The following is a 19,186-nucleotide window of genomic DNA, read 5'->3' as shown; positions in this document are numbered from 1 at the left end:
ACCAGAAAGGAGACAAGCTACCGGGGACCGGTTTCTGGCATTTCAGCCGTCTTCGGCCCGGCTTGCTTGAATCCTGATGGAGCAGTGAGAAAGGGACTCATGTCTGAGTATACCCTGCCACACCTATAGTGGCCAAAATCGATTTACAAAAGGGGGTGGTGATGAACAGAGTGTCTGAATTGAGCAGACCACTCTTACCCAGTCCAAAGATCAGGGCTTGATCCATCACCGTTATTTATCTCACTGCCCCATCCCAGCTCAGAACCTGGCTATATGCAAATCAGTCTGTCCCTGGCCCAGTGCATCATGGGAACAGGGCAGACTAAACTACCAAGCCAATTCTTTACCAGAAAGGAGACAAGCTACCGGGGACCGGTTTCTGGCATTTCAGCCGTCTTCGGCCCGGCTTGCTTGAATCCTGATGGAGCAGTGAGAAAGGGACTCATGTCTGAGTATACCCTGCCACACCTATAGTGGCCAAAATCGATTTACAAAAGGGGGTGGTGATGAACAGAGTGTCTGAATTGAGCAGACCACTCTTACCCAGTCCAAAGATCAGGGCTTGATCCATCACCGTTATTTATCTCACTGCCCCATCCCAGCTCAGAACCTGGCTATATGCAAATCAGTCTGTCCCTGGCCCAGTGCATCATGGGAACAGGGCAGACTAAACTACCAAGCCAATTCTTTACCAGAAAGGAGACAAGCTACCGGGGACCGGTTTCTGGCATTTCAGCCATCTTCGGCCCGGCTTGCTTGAATCCTGATGGAGCAGTGAGAAAGGGACTCATGTCTGAGTATACCCTGCCACACCTATAGTGGCCAAAATCGATTTACAAAAGGGGGTGGTGATGAACAGAGTGTCTGAATTGAGCAGACCACTCTTACCCAGTCCAAAGATCAGGGCTTGATCCATCACCGTTATTTATCTCACTGCCCCATCCCAGCTCAGAACCTGGCTATATGCAAATCAGTCTGTCCCTGGCCCAGTGCATCATGGGAACAGGGCAGACTAAACTACCAAGCCAATTCTTTACCAGAAAGGAGACAAGCTACCGGGGACCGGTTTCTGGCATTTCAGCCGTCTTCGGCCCGGCTTGCTTGAATCCTGATGGAGCAGTGAGAAAGGGACTCATGTCTGAGTATACCCTGCCACACCTATAGTGGCCAAAATCGATTTACAAAAGGGGGTGGTGATGAACAGAGTGTCTGAATTGAGCAGACCACTCTTACCCAGTCCAAAGATCAGGGCTTGATCCATCACCGTTATTTATCTCACTGCCCCATCCCAGCTCAGAACCTGGCTATATGCAAATCAGTCTGTCCCTGGCCCAGTGCATCATGGGAACAGGGCAGACTAAACTACCAAGCCAATTCTTTACCAGAAAGGAGACAAGCTACCGGGGACCGGTTTCTGGCATTTCAGCCGTCTTCGGCCCGGCTTGCTTGAATCCTGATGGAGCAGTGAGAAAGGGACTCATGTCTGAGTATACCCTGCCACACCTATAGTGGCCAAAATCGATTTACAAAAGGGGGTGGTGATGAACAGAGTGTCTGAATTGAGCAGACCACTCTTACCCAGTCCAAAGATCAGGGCTTGATCCATCACCGTTATTTATCTCACTGCCCCATCCCAGCTCAGAACCTGGCTATATGCAAATCAGTCTGTCCCTGGCCCAGTGCATCATGGGAACAGGGCAGACTAAACTACCAAGCCAATTCTTTACCAGAAAGGAGACAAGCTACCGGGGACCGGTTTCTGGCATTTCAGCCGTCTTCGGCCCGGCTTGCTTGAATCCTGATGGAGCAGTGAGAAAGGGACTCATGTCTGAGTATACCCTGCCACACCTATAGTGGCCAAAATCGATTTACAAAAGGGGGTGGTGATGAACAGAGTGTCTGAATTGAGCAGACCACTCTTACCCAGTCCAAAGATCAGGGCTTGATCCATCACCGTTATTTATCTCACTGCCCCATCCCAGCTCAGAACCTGGCTATATGCAAATCAGTCTGTCCCTGGCCCAGTGCATCATGGGAACAGGGCAGACTAAACTACCAAGCCAATTCTTTACCAGAAAGGAGACAAGCTACCGGGGACCGGTTTCTGGCATTTCAGCCGTCTTCGGCCCGGCTTGCTTGAATCCTGATGGAGCAGTGAGAAAGGGACTCATGTCTGAGTATACCCTGCCACACCTATAGTGGCCAAAATCGATTTACAAAAGGGGGTGGTGATGAACAGAGTGTCTGAATTGAGCAGACCACTCTTACCCAGTCCAAAGATCAGGGCTTGATCCATCACCGTTATTTATCTCACTGCCCCATCCCAGCTCAGAACCTGGCTATATGCAAATCAGTCTGTCCCTGGCCCAGTGCATCATGGGAACAGGGCAGACTAAACTACCAAGCCAATTCTTTACCAGAAAGGAGACAAGCTACCGGGGACCGGTTTCTGGCATTTCAGCCGTCTTCGGCCCGGCTTGCTTGAATCCTGATGGAGCAGTGAGAAAGGGACTCATGTCTGAGTATACCCTGCCACACCTATAGTGGCCAAAATCGATTTACAAAAGGGGGTGGTGATGAACAGAGTGTCTGAATTGAGCAGACCACTCTTACCCAGTCCAAAGATCAGGGCTTGATCCATCACCGTTATTTATCTCACTGCCCCATCCCAGCTCAGAACCTGGCTATATGCAAATCAGTCTGTCCCTGGCCCAGTGCATCATGGGAACAGGGCAGACTAAACTACCAAGCCAATTCTTTACCAGAAAGGAGACAAGCTACCGGGGACCGGTTTCTGGCATTTCAGCCGTCTTCGGCCCGGCTTGCTTGAATCCTGATGGAGCAGTGAGAAAGGGACTCATGTCTGAGTATACCCTGCCACACCTATAGTGGCCAAAATCGATTTACAAAAGGGGGTGGTGATGAACAGAGTGTCTGAATTGAGCAGACCACTCTTACCCAGTCCAAAGATCAGGGCTTGATCCATCACCGTTATTTATCCCACTGCCCCATCCCAGCTCAGAACCTGGCTATATGCAAATCAGTCTGTCCCTGGCCCAGTGCATCATGGGAACAGGGCAGACTAAACTACCAAGCCAATTCTTTACCAGAAAGGAGACAAGCTACCGGGGACCGGTTTCTGGCATTTCAGCCGTCTTCGGCCCGGCTTGCTTGAATCCTGATGGAGCAGTGAGAAAGGGACTCATGTCTGAGTATACCCTGCCACACCTATAGTGGCCAAAATCGATTTACAAAAGGGGGTGGTGATGAACAGAGTGTCTGAATTGAGCAGACCACTCTTACCCAGTCCAAAGATCAGAGCTTGATCCATCACCGTTATTTATCTCACTGCCCCATCCCAGCTCAGAACCTGGCTATATGCAAATCAGTCTGTCCCTGGCCCAGTGCATCATGGGAACAGGGCAGACTAAACTACCAAGCCAATTCTTTACCAGAAAGGAGACAAGCTACCGGGGACCGGTTTCTGGCATTTCAGCCGTCTTCGGCCCGGCTTGCTTGAATCCTGATGGAGCAGTGAGAAAGGGACTCATGTCTGAGTATACCCTGCCACACCTATAGTGGCCAAAATCGATTTACAAAAGGGGGTGGTGATGAACAGAGTGTCTGAATTGAGCAGACCACTCTTACCCAGTCCAAAGATCAGGGCTTGATCCATCACCGTTATTTATCTCACTGCCCCATCCCAGCTCAGAACCTGGCTATATGCAAATCAGTCTGTCCCTGGCCCAGTGCATCATGGGAACAGGGCAGACTAAACTACCAAGCCAATTCTTTACCAGAAAGGAGACAAGCTACCGGGGACCGGTTTCTGGCATTTCAGCCGTCTTCGGCCCGGCTTGCTTGAATCCTGATGGAGCAGTGAGAAAGGGACTCATGTCTGAGTATACCCTGCCACACCTATAGTGGCCAAAATCGATTTACAAAAGGGGGGGTGGTGATGAACAGAGTGTCTGAATTGAGCAGACCACTCTTACCCAGTCCAAAGATCAGGGCTTGATCCATCACCGTTATTTATCTCACTGCCCCATCCCAGCTCAGAACCTGGCTATATGCAAATCAGTCTGTCCCTGGCCCAGTGCATCATGGGAACAGGGCAGACTAAACTACCAAGCCAATTCTTTACCAGAAAGGAGACAAGCTACCGGGGACCGGTTTCTGGCATTTCAGCCGTCTTCGGCCCGGCTTGCTTGAATCCTGATGGAGCAGTGAGAAAGGGACTCATGTCTGAGTATACCCTGCCACACCTATAGTGGCCAAAATCGATTTACAAAAGGGGGTGGTGATGAACAGAGTGTCTGAATTGAGCAGACCACTCTTACCCAGTCCAAAGATCAGGGCTTGATCCATCACCGTTATTTATCTCACTGCCCCATCCCAGCTCAGAACCTGGCTATATGCAAATCAGTCTGTCCCTGGCCCAGTGCATCATGGGAACAGGGCAGACTAAACTACCAAGCCAATTCTTTACCAGAAAGGAGACAAGCTACCGGGGACCGGTTTCTGGCATTTCAGCCGTCTTCGGCCCGGCTTGCTTGAATCCTGATGGAGCAGTGAGAAAGGGACTCATGTCTGAGTATACCCTGCCACACCTATAGTGGCCAAAATCGATTTACAAAAGGGGGTGGTGATGAACAGAGTGTCTGAATTGAGCAGACCACTCTTACCCAGTCCAAAGATCAGGGCTTGATCCATCACCGTTATTTATCTCACTGCCCCATCCCAGCTCAGAACCTGGCTATATGCAAATCAGTCTGTCCCTGGCCCAGTGCATCATGGGAACAGGGCAGACTAAACTACCAAGCCAATTCTTTACCAGAAAGGAGACAAGCTACCGGGGACCGGTTTCTGGCATTTCAGCCGTCTTCGGCCCGGCTTGCTTGAATCCTGATGGAGCAGTGAGAAAGGGACTCATGTCTGAGTATACCCTGCCACACCTATAGTGGCCAAAATCGATTTACAAAAGGGGGTGGTGATGAACAGAGTGTCTGAATTGAGCAGACCACTCTTACCCAGTCCAAAGATCAGGGCTTGATCCATCACCGTTATTTATCTCACTGCCCCATCCCAGCTCAGAACCTGGCTATATGCAAATCAGTCTGTCCCTGGCCCAGTGCATCATGGGAACAGGGCAGACTAAACTACCAAGCCAATTCTTTACCAGAAAGGAGACAAGCTACCGGGGACCGGTTTCTGGCATTTCAGCCGTCTTCGGCCCGGCTTGCTTGAATCCTGATGGAGCAGTGAGAAAGGGACTCATGTCTGAGTATACCCTGCCACACCTATAGTGGCCAAAATCGATTTACAAAAGGGGGTGGTGATGAACAGAGTGTCTGAATTGAGCAGACCACTCTTACCCAGTCCAAAGATCAGGGCTTGATCCATCACCGTTATTTATCTCACTGCCCCATCCCAGCTCAGAACCTGGCTATATGCAAATCAGTCTGTCCCTGGCCCAGTGCATCATGGGAACAGGGCAGACTAAACTACCAAGCCAATTCTTTACCAGAAAGGAGACAAGCTACCGGGGACCGGTTTCTGGCATTTCAGCCGTCTTCGGCCCGGCTTGCTTGAATCCTGATGGAGCAGTGAGAAAGGGACTCATGTCTGAGCATACCCTGCCACACCTATAGTGGCCAAAATCGATTTACAAAAGGGGGGGTGGTGATGAACAGAGTGTCTGAATTGAGCAGACCACTCTTACCCAGTCCAAAGATCAGGGCTTGATCCATCACCGTTATTTATCTCACTGCCCCATCCCAGCTCAGAACCTGGCTATATGCAAATCAGTCTGTCCCTGGCCCAGTGCATCATGGGAACAGGGCAGACTAAACTACCAAGCCAATTCTTTACCAGAAAGGAGACAAGCTACCGAGGACCGGTTTCTGGCATTTCAGCCGTCTTCGGCCCGGCTTGCTTGAATCCTGATGGAGCAGTGAGAAAGGGACTCATGTCTGAGTATACCCTGCCACACCTATAGTGGCCAAAATCGATTTACAAAAGGGGGTTTGCCCTGTTCCCATCATGCACTGGGACAGGAACAGACTAATTTGCATACAGCCAGGTTCTGAAACTGGGATGGTGCAGTGAGCTAAAAAACGGTGTTGGATCTAGCCCTGATCTCTTGACTGGATGAGAGTATTCTGTTTAATTCAGAGACTCTGTCCCTCACCACCCCTTGTTGTAAATATTTTTGTCCACCCCAAGCGTGGAAGGGTATACTCAGATGTGAGTCCCTTGCTCATTGCACCATCAGGATTCAAGCAAGCCGGGCCGAAGAGGCTGAAATGCCAGAAACCGGTCCCCGGTAGCTTGTTTCCTTCCCAGTGAAAGAATTGGCTTTTGTAGTTTGGTTTGCCCTGTTCCCATCATGCACTGGGACAGGAACAGACTAATTTGCATACAGCCAGGTTCTGAAACTGGGATGGTGCAGTGAGCTAAAAAACGGTGTTGGATCTAGCCCTGATCTCTTGACTGGGTGAGAGTATTCTGTTTAATTCAGAGACTCTGTCCCTCACCACCCCTTGTTGTAAATATATATGACCTAATCATGTGTTCACACTCTGCAACTCTGGGCATTAAGCTTGCTTAATCTCCACAATGGCCCCCCGCGGCGGGATGCCTGGCTTTCACCTTGGGGATGCCCTGTAGGGGCTATCTCACAGGGAAAAGCCAGGACGGGTTCCCAAGGCAAGCGCTTAGAGACCCCTGGGTGATAAGCGCTATATAAATCCAATATACAATACAATACAATACAATACAATAAGATCGTAAGATCGTACCCCAGAAATAATGCACTTGTTCCACATAGTACAATATGCTTGTACTCAGCGGAGCTAGAGGAATCCAATAATATGTATCTCTAAATTATATGTGAACATGTTTGATTGTTGTACTGTCTCAGTAGCACAAGCAATGTATGATCAAAAACTATAAAAGTGAATATTTGTAGAGAAGATATAACACCCGAACCTAAGATCATGCACGATACACTGTAGGAGTTGACCTTTGAAAAACATTTGTAAACTCAGTACACTTCCGCTGTCACCCTGTTCAGATGATATTCTTGAACGCCTTCACAGAATAAATGATATCCTGACAAAGACATCCACTAATCCGAGACTTTAAAAATTATGAAAGCTACATTTTCGAATGTTATTTAACGATGGTGTGATTTTGAATTGTGTGTATCAACTATATCTACTAATTGTGTTTTTTTCTTTTTATCAGGATATTAAACACTACTTTATTTGAAAGTTGGGAAATTGTTGGCCCATATCCTTCGTGGTGGGTCTTTAACTTCTTACTCTTACTACTTCAAGTTTTGCACTCCTTTTGGTCATATCTCCTTATCAAGACGGCCTGTAAAGCTCTTTCAAAAGGCAGGGTAAGAAGAAATGTGTTCACTCTTGACTGACAAAATATGTACTTTTATATTTGTCTAATTGTTTTAAAATGTTGTTTTACAAATCGTATTTTACTAAATGGCTGTGTTAGAAAGGAGTATGATTGTTTCCGCATTATTTTATGGAATATTTTCAAATCTAAAACTACATATTCAAAGTTTAAAATATAAAACAAGCACTGGAAAAGCCAGCAAGTCTTGCCTTTAAATGCCTGGACTTTAGACTTTCCCATTATCTTTTTTATTTGCTGGTACAACTGAAAGAATGCATCATGAAAAATGCTTTTGCATGTATGACAATTTTGCAATGGGTTTTCTATTAAAGAAATCCCATTCTTCGATCGCTGCTGATGCACAAGCACACCTAGGCGTCATTATGCATGGTAGTTATTTTCCCATTTTTTATTTATTGTTCTAATATGGTAGATGGCAATGTTAGGCAGGAGAATGAAAATTAAGTAAGTGAAAAATAAAGTTTGCACCAGAACGGAGACGACTTTACTAGACTACATACTCTACGATTTTAGAAGATTTTGAATGCTCACTCCTAGTTACTGGTTATTGAAAAGGTAAGAAGATATCAGTTATTCTTTCTCCAGTGTGTGTTTAAGAAGAAAAGTTTGAGTTTTTCAGCTGGGTGTGCAACGTGCATGGCTTATGATTGGATGACGTCTAATGGTTGTTACTCTGGCCCCAAAAAGGAGTAAACCATATCTTTGAATGTGTTTGGATAGGATACACTTTTTAAAAAAATTCGGGAATGTAAGGTAAGTGTGCTGTAATGACGTTTGTTTTTTTTACACTTAGCTGGTGTTTTAGGTGTATGGCAGAGATGGGCGGTAGCTAGTTAGGGGCTTTAAATTATCAAACCACGTCAGTGACTTATTCAAATCCCTCTCATGACACACAGCTATTAATTGTTAGTTTGGGATTAATACCGAGACAACTACCGCCTACGCTTAGAACGATACCGACCCAGATGATAGTTCACAAAAAAAATAAAAACAACATGGCTTTTCACGGGCAGTCCCATATGTTTTCTTTTGTCAGGTTTCAGCAGCTAGGAGCCCATTCTCTTGGGCATTAGTTGCCCTCTCTAATTCAAGTTTACAGTACATTACATTAATATGGAGGCATCCTGGGGGTCTTACATGTTTACTCCTGACACCACAGGAGTTTCTTGACTGCATGAGACAGGCTGTATTGGGTTTCCTTTGCAGAACATGAGTTAATAATATTTTTTTTTATTCAGTGGTGTACGTTACTTCATACAGCATACTATGTGGAAAGGGAGGACTTTGAGGTATGGGTAGGGGTGGACAGAGAGACAAAGCGAGTAGAGAGAGGACGCTCAAAAAGAGAGTGAGGGGGACTTACATTACATTTTTGGTAGAAGAAGCAGTGACTAATTCGAGCCGGTGGTTGCAGGTAGGGCCTCTGGTACTTTTCAGAGACCAGCATTTATTTTCCCTAAATCAGACTTTTACCCAGAGTCAGAGACGGAAAAACACAAAAGGGGGGTAAGTAAGATTAAGAGAAATCTAAAGTACAGATCAAAAGAACCTGCAAGAATGAGACAAAGGGACAGGGAGTGTCTGTCGGTCAATGAAAGTGGCATGAATTCACAGCCTTGGTATTCAGCACCACTGACGTTTGTAGTGGCAGCTGCAAGCTTCTGAGCAACCTTCGAGCCCCGGCACTTATTGTTTAACAAATGAAGCACTGAGAGGAATTGTTATTGCTTCTGGTTTTGTCTTGAGAAGAAATATACACATATTGCCATGATTTCTTGTGAAGGTGTATTATTTCGCAATTGTTATATTGGCGCAACAAGTGTGGGGGTTTCTGAACTGCAGGATATTGCAAGCAATACTAAATACTTGCTCTAGTCTTAGAATCAGGCAACTGCCCTGGACCTGATTCACCTCATTCCCCTTTTATTTGCCTCTATTGTCTCACGGAATGAGAAAGCCAGTTCCAGTAAGAAACCATAAAGAAAGGAAGTGATGTATTCTGCCTCTCTCAGAAGGCATCCCCACACAAATGTGTACATATAGAGGCTTCTAGCTGCTGATTCCTTACCTTAGAATTTTCACCAGGTGTCAGCCTGGATCTGGAAATTTTAAGTGAGCAGTACCCCTGCAGGTGGTGTCATTAGGCTCTGCATGACTTCATCTGCGTTGTCCGTGCCGGAAGAGACGTTTACGGTGCATGTATAGCCGCCACCCCAGTGTGCTCAAGTAAGTTCTTTTCTTTCTGCACATGTCAGAGCAGATCCAGAGAGAGCTACAATCATTCGCTTTATGACTGTCTTTTTGTCCGAACTTTTTTGACACTTGCATCCTGGTGTGACAGGGATGTCAACAAGGAAGGCTGGATTCAAGCCCTCCGGTGCCTGCCACTGACAAATTTTGGCAACTGACCCAGACTGTGATTGTCTTTTGTGCCTCAAGTGTGACCAGAACGCCAAGACCTGCGCAGATTGTCACGCCATATACCCAAAGGCCTTAAGGGAGCGAATCCTCAAACTTCTTGCCGCTCAATGTGCAACGCCGCAATGGTCTTGATCCCGGTCAAAAGGAGGGTCCCGGGATTGGTCGCTGAGTTATCGATCTTCATCGCAGTCGAAGTCGTCCCATTCTGTTCCGTCTCTGCTGGAGTACCTTCGGGCCCTGCAGGTTTGGGAGGTGCCCCTACTGGTCTTCTGCTGGCGGGTTCACCCTCAACGCCAGTTAGCCCCTTAGATCCACAGATGGATCTGGGCCAGCACTGTCAAGACACCTAGACTTTCTCTGGCACCGACCCCGCTGCCGACACTCCTGATGCCTCCAGTTGTGGGTCCCCGACTCTGACACAGAGCCGGGTGGCCGTCGATCGATGCCAACACTGGCGCCGACTGGAGCCATTCCACCATGCCATTGTCAGACCCCTATTCCTATGGGCTTGGACCTTGGGAAGACTGGGAGGGGCCTCTGGGCTCCTATGATTACAAGTCCCTAGACCCAAATGAGGGCGATAAGTGTGAGCATTTGTCAGAGGGCAGTGGACTGGATACCTCCCCAGATACTGACTTGGTCCCTCCCCCTACAGTGGCAATGGAGGAGGAAGCCAATTTTTCTATGGCGAGAAAGAGGAAGGCCGAGTTCCTGGACCTTAACCTGCCCTTGACGGCAGTCAAGACTTATGTCTTGATGGAGGTGCTTCATCCGGGGGTCACTCCTTCAGAACCTCTCCTCCCATTTAACGAAGCACTCAAGTACATCCTGCTTGGGGCCTGGTCCAAGCCCTTCAAGGGTCACCTGTGAACAGAACGATTGCCCACCACCATTAGCCCATACCAGGGGACACCAATTTCCTCACCCAACCCCAGAAAACTTAATGGTCCAAGTCTCTACCTCCGAGTACATCCTTGTGCATCCCCTCCCACCCCACCATATATGGAATCCAAAAGACTGGACACCTTGGGCAAGATCATGTTTTCTTCCACCAGTCTGGCACTGTGGTCAGTGAATACCACGTGCATTTTGGGCTGTTACTCACAATCACTCTGGAATTACATTGAGCAGATGTTGCCTATGGTCCCAGAGGTGGCCCAGGTCACACACTCCCAAGCTATAGCTGACAGGAGAGATGCAGCTAAGTTAAAAAAAACTACTATGCAAAGCAGTTTCTTCGTTGGTGGCCTTGCGGGGCCACGCCCGGCTTAGGACAACTGGCTTTTCAGGGGATGTCCAGCCTTCACTTATGGACATGCCCATTCATGCCCCAGTCCACCTTTCTCTCCTTTCATGGCCATGGAAGGGGCTTTCAGCCATATCTCCACTCGCCCAGCCACAATGGCGTCCAAGCTTCCCAGCCCATGAATGGCCAGGCATGCTGTACCCACAGATGCAGGGGCCTAGCAGCCAGAGGTTAGGCCATTCCACCACTCCCCCTGGAGCTGCGGCCCTCAAACCTCTTTAGATTGTCCTCCAGCCATCAGGGACCATCAGTGGGAGGTAGAATACGCCATCCACTGGAGGTCAATAACATCCAAATGTCAGGTTCTCTAAATTTTCCAAAAGGTCTACTCCCTCCCCATCATGACCACCCCTTTACTCATGCCACCCACTTACTACAGGTTGATGGAGGACCATCTTTCCTTACTCTTCCAGGAAGTAGCTGCTCTCTTGACCAAGGGAGCCATAGTGAGGGTGCCAACAGCAGAAGTAGTTACTGGTTGCTAATTCCGCTACCTTCTTATGCCCAAGAAGGACGTAGGTCTTCATTCTATGCTAGACCTGCTCCCTCTCAATTTCTTCCTGAAAAAGGAGACATTCAAAATGCTAATACTCACTCAAGTCCTGTCTGCCGGGAAAACTGGAAGGTTGCTTTTGACTTGCGGGACCATACTTACTCATTCCTGTCCTGCCTGCCCACAGACATTACCTGCGGTTCACGGTAGGCTACGAGCACCTTCAGTTCACGGAGGCCGAGATCAGAAGCCTCTGGTCTCCAGTGGAATCCAGATTCCACATCAACCTCTTGGAGCTCAGAGCAATCCGACTGGCATTGAGTCTTTCGACCCTCCATCAAGGAAAGGCTAGTGCAGGTGTTCACTGGCAACACCACTCCCATGTGGTACTGCAACAAACAAAGTTGGGGTGGAGTCATGGACCCCTTGTCAAGAGACCCTGTGCCTCTAGACATGGCTGGAAGGTCAGGGCACATCCCTGGTGGTTCAACACCTTGTGGGCTATTGGAATGCCAAGGCAGACAAACTCAGCGAAGATGCCTAGAGGATAACCATTGATGTGTCCACCCAGAGGTGGTTCAAGGTTTCATTCAGTAATGGGGAGAGCCTTGGTTAAATCTGCTCACCATCACTGTGAACATTCAATGTCAGAGTGTCAGAGGTGTCTCTCTCTCCGAGACACCTTTATCTCGAGTGGAACTGATGCCTTTTGTACGCCTTTCTGCCTATACCACTCCTGCCCAGAGTTCTCAAGAAGATCAGGAACGACTGAGCCCAAGCTGCCCTCGTGGCTCTTAACTGGTCTTGGAGAGTTTGGTATCCTGAACTATTGAGCATAGCATGGCCGTTGGTTCTCGGATCATGCTGCCTCTTCAGCAGGATCTTCTGTCACAGCAACAGGGGAGGATTTTCCACCCGAACCGGTCAACCCTGTGCCTTTATGGGTCGAGATTTAGCAGCAATAATTGACAGCCTTTGACATTCCGCCCGTAGTCTGTGATGTTATTTTGGCAGTTTGGCGTCCCTCCACCAAGACTGTATAAGCCGGCTGTTGGAAAATATTTGTGGCATAGTTTGCTGAGAAACAGGTGGACCCCTACCTGCTCCTGTTTCTCAGGTTCTTTTGCTTATTCCAACCCTGGCCCAGCATTGGGCATTTTGAAGGGTTATTTATCTGCTGTCTTTGCTTTTCTACAGCTGCCAGATCAGCCTTCTCTCTTCAATTCCCCTATTGTACATAGGTTCCTTAAAGTTCTGCACCCGCCCTTTGTTATGCCTCAAAGGGACCTTAACTTTGTTATTACTTTCTTAATGTGCACTCACTTTGAGCCACTCCATGCATCTTAGGCTGCTCACCATCAAGACTCCCTTTCTGATGGCAAATACATGTGCCTGGAGGGTCAGTGAGTTACAGGCACAATCCTCTCAGCCTCCTTACATTTTGCTTTTCCCAGAAAAACTGGTCCTTCGGATAAGAGCATCCTTGTTGCTGATGGTTGCCACCCCAGCATGGATAGATTCATTAAGCCCTGACAAAGGCCCCAGACCCGTTTGGGCTCCTAGAGTGGACTGACACATGTTGGCATAAATACAGGAGGTTTAATTCAATAATTATATGCAATAAAAAACCTTGGAACACGTTTTTATTCATACCAGAGGTACCTGACGAATAAAGGAAACCTTTGGGTACTGCTGTAGGTATTTTTAATAGCAAAAGTTTCACCTGGATCCCTGGTTACCCAGTTAGATTTAATTCAAGAACTCCCATTTCAATCTTTGGTTCAGTCCGTCCTGGTGGAATCATCCTACCAGGGTGTGATAGGTGCCGATGATTAAAAATGTCACAATAAGTGAGTGAGGCGTCTACTTCAATATCTTTGGATATTCAAAAGGTTATCTTTGGGACCCGTTCTGATAAATGGTCAATGAATGGACTCCCTGGAAACCCTTTAAACATTGCAGTTGCCCTTTGTGTTTGTCCAGTAAATGTCTTGACTGCTTCTCCTGGATAATAAGGCCCCATGTGTACTAAAGTTCTTGTTGCTGTTGGGTACAGGAAAGGAGCAGATCGGAGTGCAATGAGATGTGCAAGCAGGAGAGGCGATGGCAGCTTGGAGTGCAGGAAATGCTCCAGGCCCAGTGAGAGGGGTAGTTGTGCCAGGAACAGCCGGAGATCATTGTGCTCAATCCAGACAGTGTCTAGACTACTTCATTACAATGCTTTCCCACTCTAACACAAAGGACATTGTTTAAAATAAATGAAAATATTTGGGTAGCAGCAGTTAGAAGTTACCAAAACCTCTTTAGAAATGAATATATAAAAATAGTATACAACAAGTTGTGAAGAGGGTTCAAGAAAGGGGAGCAGAAACAGTGGGGATCAGATGAACTAGTGGAGAAGGAAGGAAGGAGCAAGGAAAGGCATGGATCTTTGGAATGCTGAATGGCAATTAAAAGTGTCACGAAAAGCTAACAGTAGTCCTGAAAAGTTAGCAGTCGCATCATACACCTCCTCCAATTGCAGCCATGTAAGACTAAATTGTTCCTGGGTAGAACAAAAACATGAATGGTTAGGAAAGCAATAAAAACTCAGGATATACAAGTGATATAGACAACCCAATATCCATGATGAGCAAGGGGTTGATCCGAAGCTCACACTAACTATATGTTGTATGCAATAGGTCAGTCTAAAGAGCTTGATGTAGTAGACACCTAAATATGAAAGCTATCCATTGCAAGATATTAAAATCAAACTGTGTCAAATATGCTCAAAAGACAAGCTGGCTCAACATTTACAACAATATTCCCGGCGAGACTAAGACAAGGCAATGTGTTTGAATCACAATACGCCCAATTGAGACAGAAATCTTCAGTAGAGTGAGTGCTGTGAGAACCACAAAAAATCAAAGCAAGTCCTCATCAAAAGTTGGATGTCATGAGGAGGGCACATAAAATAATATATATGCAGACAGAAGGAAAGCTTTTGGTACTGGTGCCCTAGGTTTCCCTTTGAGCTACACACCTCTGCACAAATGTGAGTGGTGATTGTCAGCCTGTAAATATCCATTAGGCATGCAGCTTATCAGGAGCCCTCTTGAGAAGACAGAAAAGCTGTTAATGAGCTGTTAAGAAAGCTGATGGTGAAAAGGAACAGGGCTTACAAGGAGAGCAAGTGCATAAAACTGAAAGCAATTTTTTTTTGCAATGACTTCATGTTCACACTGCTATCATCAAAAGTTTCTGTAAAGAACTCTACATTTTCATTCTGCAGCTCTCCTGAAATCAAAGCCTGCCCTGCAGCCATCCTCATGCACCCTTTTCTTTGCCTCGTATTGCAAATATTTCACTGCCCTGATAGACTTTGTGGCACCTGCAAGCATATATGAAGAGAGAGAGAAAGAGAGAGAGAGAGAGAGAATGAGAATTCTGTGGTACAGTAGCTCAAAGATTAACTATTCTGTGAGCGTCCTCGTAGTTATATCCTGCTTTAAATTTATGGATTTTTGCAAATTCCAATACCTTTCACACAAATAAAAAACAATTACCAAGTTAATACTGCAATTCCATTGCTAATTTCTTCAGCACGGTTAGTTGTGAACTAAAAACGTGTGTGTGTATTCTATCACCTGTTACATACCATGTACTGAAGTAGGTAAGCAGCTTCATTCTAATAGCATCACAAATATGTCCGAAGATATATGTAGGCAGAATAGCAAATTACCCTTTTAGACTAGCCCATACAATTTGGAATTCATGTTATGTTGCGGTTTCTTATTCTATTTATCTGTGCTTTTCCTTGTGCCAACATGGAAGACTGGGAAGTGGAATCCTTTGCACGTAAGTTTCACTGAAAACATTGCATGAAACATTCTTACATATTAACAATAGACTAATCGTCAATAAAGTAGCTTTTGTTAAGTTTGTGCCTTAAGATTATTAAATTGTAACATTTATTAACAGCCGACACGTTTCTGCGACGGTTCCGATAGGCTGTATGCCAAAATATTGTTAAAGAAATATTGTGTCCTAAATGTCTTTTACAAACAATATTGCTAAATTAGGAGCAGATATATCATTTTTAACTTATTTCTGTCAGACGATTTTTTTAAACAAATTTCTGATACATATCTTACAATATTGTTAGCAAATAGTAGAAAACCTCTCTACTAACAAATTCTGAATTGTTGATCAGAAATATGTTTGTTCAGACATTGGAAATAATTGTGAAAGTGACAGTCCGATACCACAGAAATGCATTTGAGAAAGAACGTTGGCGCCAAAGAATAGGAGACAGCGGAGGCAGCTTACATTGAGTATTTCCACTATGGTCATTCAAATTGCACTTAGCATCTTCATCCTTAATAGAATTAGAGATTACTAGTAGTGCATTAGAAATTTTTTTTGCCAAAGCAATGAAAATAAATGTGGTCCAGTAACAGTATTTTTTTAGAGCAACTGCACCAATAGAAGCATATTATTACTCCATTGCAAATGTCAAATGAGTTTTAGTAACAGAATAAACCTGATTTGATTATGAGAATTTAGCATGGGAAAACAGTGTTTACTTCCTTACAAATTGCATGATACATTTACTTTACATATGGAAACGACTCTCCAAATAGTCAGGAGGCAATTTATTGTGAGTTTATCTTGCGGCACATATTTAACACCCTTCATCCATGGTTTTGTTAAATAATTTTTTTTAAACAAATACACATGAAAATTATTTGGCATCAGCCTTAAATGCAGATGCGCAGAGTGTAATGTGATACTTATTACCGTTATTGAGTGACGAGAGGGCAAGCATGAGCCTCTTGAGGCATTGCCTCTTGTGAATCCTGGTCCTTCCCCCCTACTCAACAATGGTAATAGTTTGCATACTCATCTGCAAGATACAATTTCAAGTCTGACAAAAACTTCTTACAATTTTCCTATAATATATACAAAACCAGTAAAGGAGGCCACCAATTTACTTTATATACCCAAAACAAATTATCGATATTTCTTCTCTGTATGGAAAACTAGGAGATGACTTCCCTTCGCATACTAAGGAGTCGATTAAGATGCTGTCCGGAAAGGCTTCGCACGGGATTCGGATCCGGCAAATCTGAATCGGAACCTATGTTTCCGACCGAATCGGACACCTTTCCAGGCGACTGATTACAATGCAAGGAAACCGTTCGGGCTGTCCGAATCGGTTCTGGAATGGCATTCGGACAGCCCGAGTTGTTCAGAGCCGAATTGTACTGCTCTGTGGACATGTTTTACAAACGAGTGACTACAATGATCGTTTCGGACAGCGTTCCAATTTGGTCTGCTCAACATGAAACAGCTGTAGAAATCTGACTTTTTGGGCCCGTTGCAGGCCCCCCTTCACTCGGGACCCTCCGAATGGGGGTAACCATGGGTCCCCTTTTTCCAACCCTGCACAGTATGGCAGGCACCAGAGGGTGCATGATTTTCCCACACCACCCCTTCGTCAATGAGAGCCTGTGTTCTCGTTTGGAACACATGCTCCCTTTGAAGTCAATGTGAGTCCGACCGAACAATGTACGGGTGCATCGTAATTGGCCGGTCAGACTCGCAGAACCCGAGTGGGTCAGAAATGATTCTGAAACCGATTTGATCAGAAGAGTTTCCTAACAAGATCGTAATTGGCCCCTAAATTGTTTCTGATTGCTATACTTTCGCCAATAAATGATATAAATATATATATTGTACTAGTTAGGTCTTCTCGCAATAGGTTGACTACCTCTTTACCATCACTTCCAAAGTCATAGATCACGGCAACTTAATATGTGACTAAGAATAATTGCATTTGGCTGAACGTTAATACAATAATGCTTTAAATTGGCATCATTTAAATAGAAAAGGAAACATTAAAAATACAATATTTTACATTTTTATCTCAAGTCTACTTTACTAAAAGAAAAAATTGCCAGAAATGTACAAACTAATTATTTTCACTCATTCTAATTCATTAAGTAGTGGAATGCCTCTCCAGTTGATAATAGGGTAATCCATTTTACGTACAAAGTGCAAAGTGTAGAGAGACAAATATATTAATCCTAAAGAGCAATTTTCAGAAAAACATATACAGCATTATCAGTGATCTGATTTTCCTTGTTGTATGTAGTTCTTAGACCTGTCAACCTTAATGTGGTCTTTCCAAAGACATTTTGCCATCACTCCTCCATTTTCCCTAATCTAATTTTTGTTGGCCTTAGGACTCTGTGCACTTCACCAATGCTAACCAGTGCTAAAGTGTGTTTTCTCACCTTTAAACATGATTAGCTTGAAGATCAAATCGGGTTTGTCGGCTGACCCATTGACACCTGCTAATTTCCGTCAGTTTCACACTTGCCTTTCCCCGTTGAACATCGACCTTGTCAATCTTTCGTTGGCATCAGCCTCTGTACCGAGGGCGTGGAAACACGCCAAGGTCATCCCGTTGCTCAAAAAACCCTCCTTGGACCCTATGGAGCCAGGCAATTTTCGCCCTATTTCCCTATTGCCCTTCCTGGGGAAGCTAGCTGAATCACTTGTGAATTCCATTCTCTCTAAGTTTATTGAGCAGAATGCCATCCTCGATCCATCTCAGCATGGTTTCCGAGCCAGCCACAGCACTCAGTCTGCCCTGTTGTTACTTACGGAGGCCATCCGGGCAAATCTGGATGACGGTGACTCAGCAGCCCTGGTCCTTCTGGACCTAAGTGCCGCTTTTGATACCGTCTCCCATGCGATTCTTCTAAGACGCCTTGAGGAAATAGGCATCCGGGACGCGCCTCTGACTTGACTCTGGTCTTTTTCTGGGGGGAGGTCATTTCAAGTCCTCGTGCCTCCTTTCCACTCTCAGGAGTTCGCTTTGCATCAGGGGGTGCCGCAGGGATCAGTGTTGAGCCCCTTATTGTTCAACATCTATGTCCGGCCTTTGGCCATGCTAGCAAAGGGAAGGGGCTTGTCACTGGTGTCGTATGCTGACTACACCCAGCTGGTGATTGCTTTCTCCAAAAATAGATGCACCAATCTGTTTAAGGTTAAAGAGGATCTCTCAGCGATCGCGGACTGGATGATGTTAAATTGCTTGCAGCTGAACGCCAGTAAGTCAGAGATCCTATTGTTCGGGAAGGATCAGGGGCTGTGGTCCGAGCAATATTGGCCGGAGCGCCTTAAACCTGCCCCACTCCCTAAGGAGAATGTGAAATACCTAGGCGTGTGGTTCGACTGTGGCCTGTCGTTTGACGCCCAATCGAAGGTAGTGGCTGGGTCTTGTTTTGGGCTTCTGCGAGGCCTGAAGCCACTGTCTGGGTTCTTCCCTCCAAGAGTACGCCAAACTATAATCCAGGCTTCAATTCTATCTAGACTGGATTATGGCAACTGCCTCTATCTGGGTGCCAACAAGGCCAGTGTTAAGCGTCTACAGAGAGTACAGAATGCAGCTGCCCGCATTTTGGTGGCTCTCCCGAAATTTTGCTCAGTTTCTCATGTGCTTCGCAAACTCCATTGGTTGCCTGTCGAGAAGCGCATCC

General features: G+C 45.9%; 1 protein-coding gene across 1 annotated transcript in view; it reads left to right on the top strand.

Moving 5' to 3' along the window:
* CERS6 (ceramide synthase 6) overlaps window positions 1-19,186 on the top strand; it is an 814,747-nt gene that overhangs the window by 760,592 nt on the left and 34,969 nt on the right. Inside the window, exon 9 of the mRNA XM_086956583.1 lies at window positions 7,249-7,405. Coding sequence (XP_086812709.1) covers window positions 7,249-7,405 — 157 coding nt within the window. The remainder of the gene's footprint in view (window positions 1-7,248; window positions 7,406-19,186) is intronic.

Source organism: Lissotriton vulgaris, chromosome 2_1 (assembly GCF_964263255.1).
Source record: "Lissotriton vulgaris chromosome 2_1, aLisVul1.2, whole genome shotgun sequence".
NCBI lineage: Eukaryota > Metazoa > Chordata > Amphibia > Caudata > Salamandridae > Lissotriton > Lissotriton vulgaris.
The sequence above is the reverse complement of the archived record's forward strand: the minus strand, read 5'-3'. Positions and strand labels throughout refer to the sequence as shown.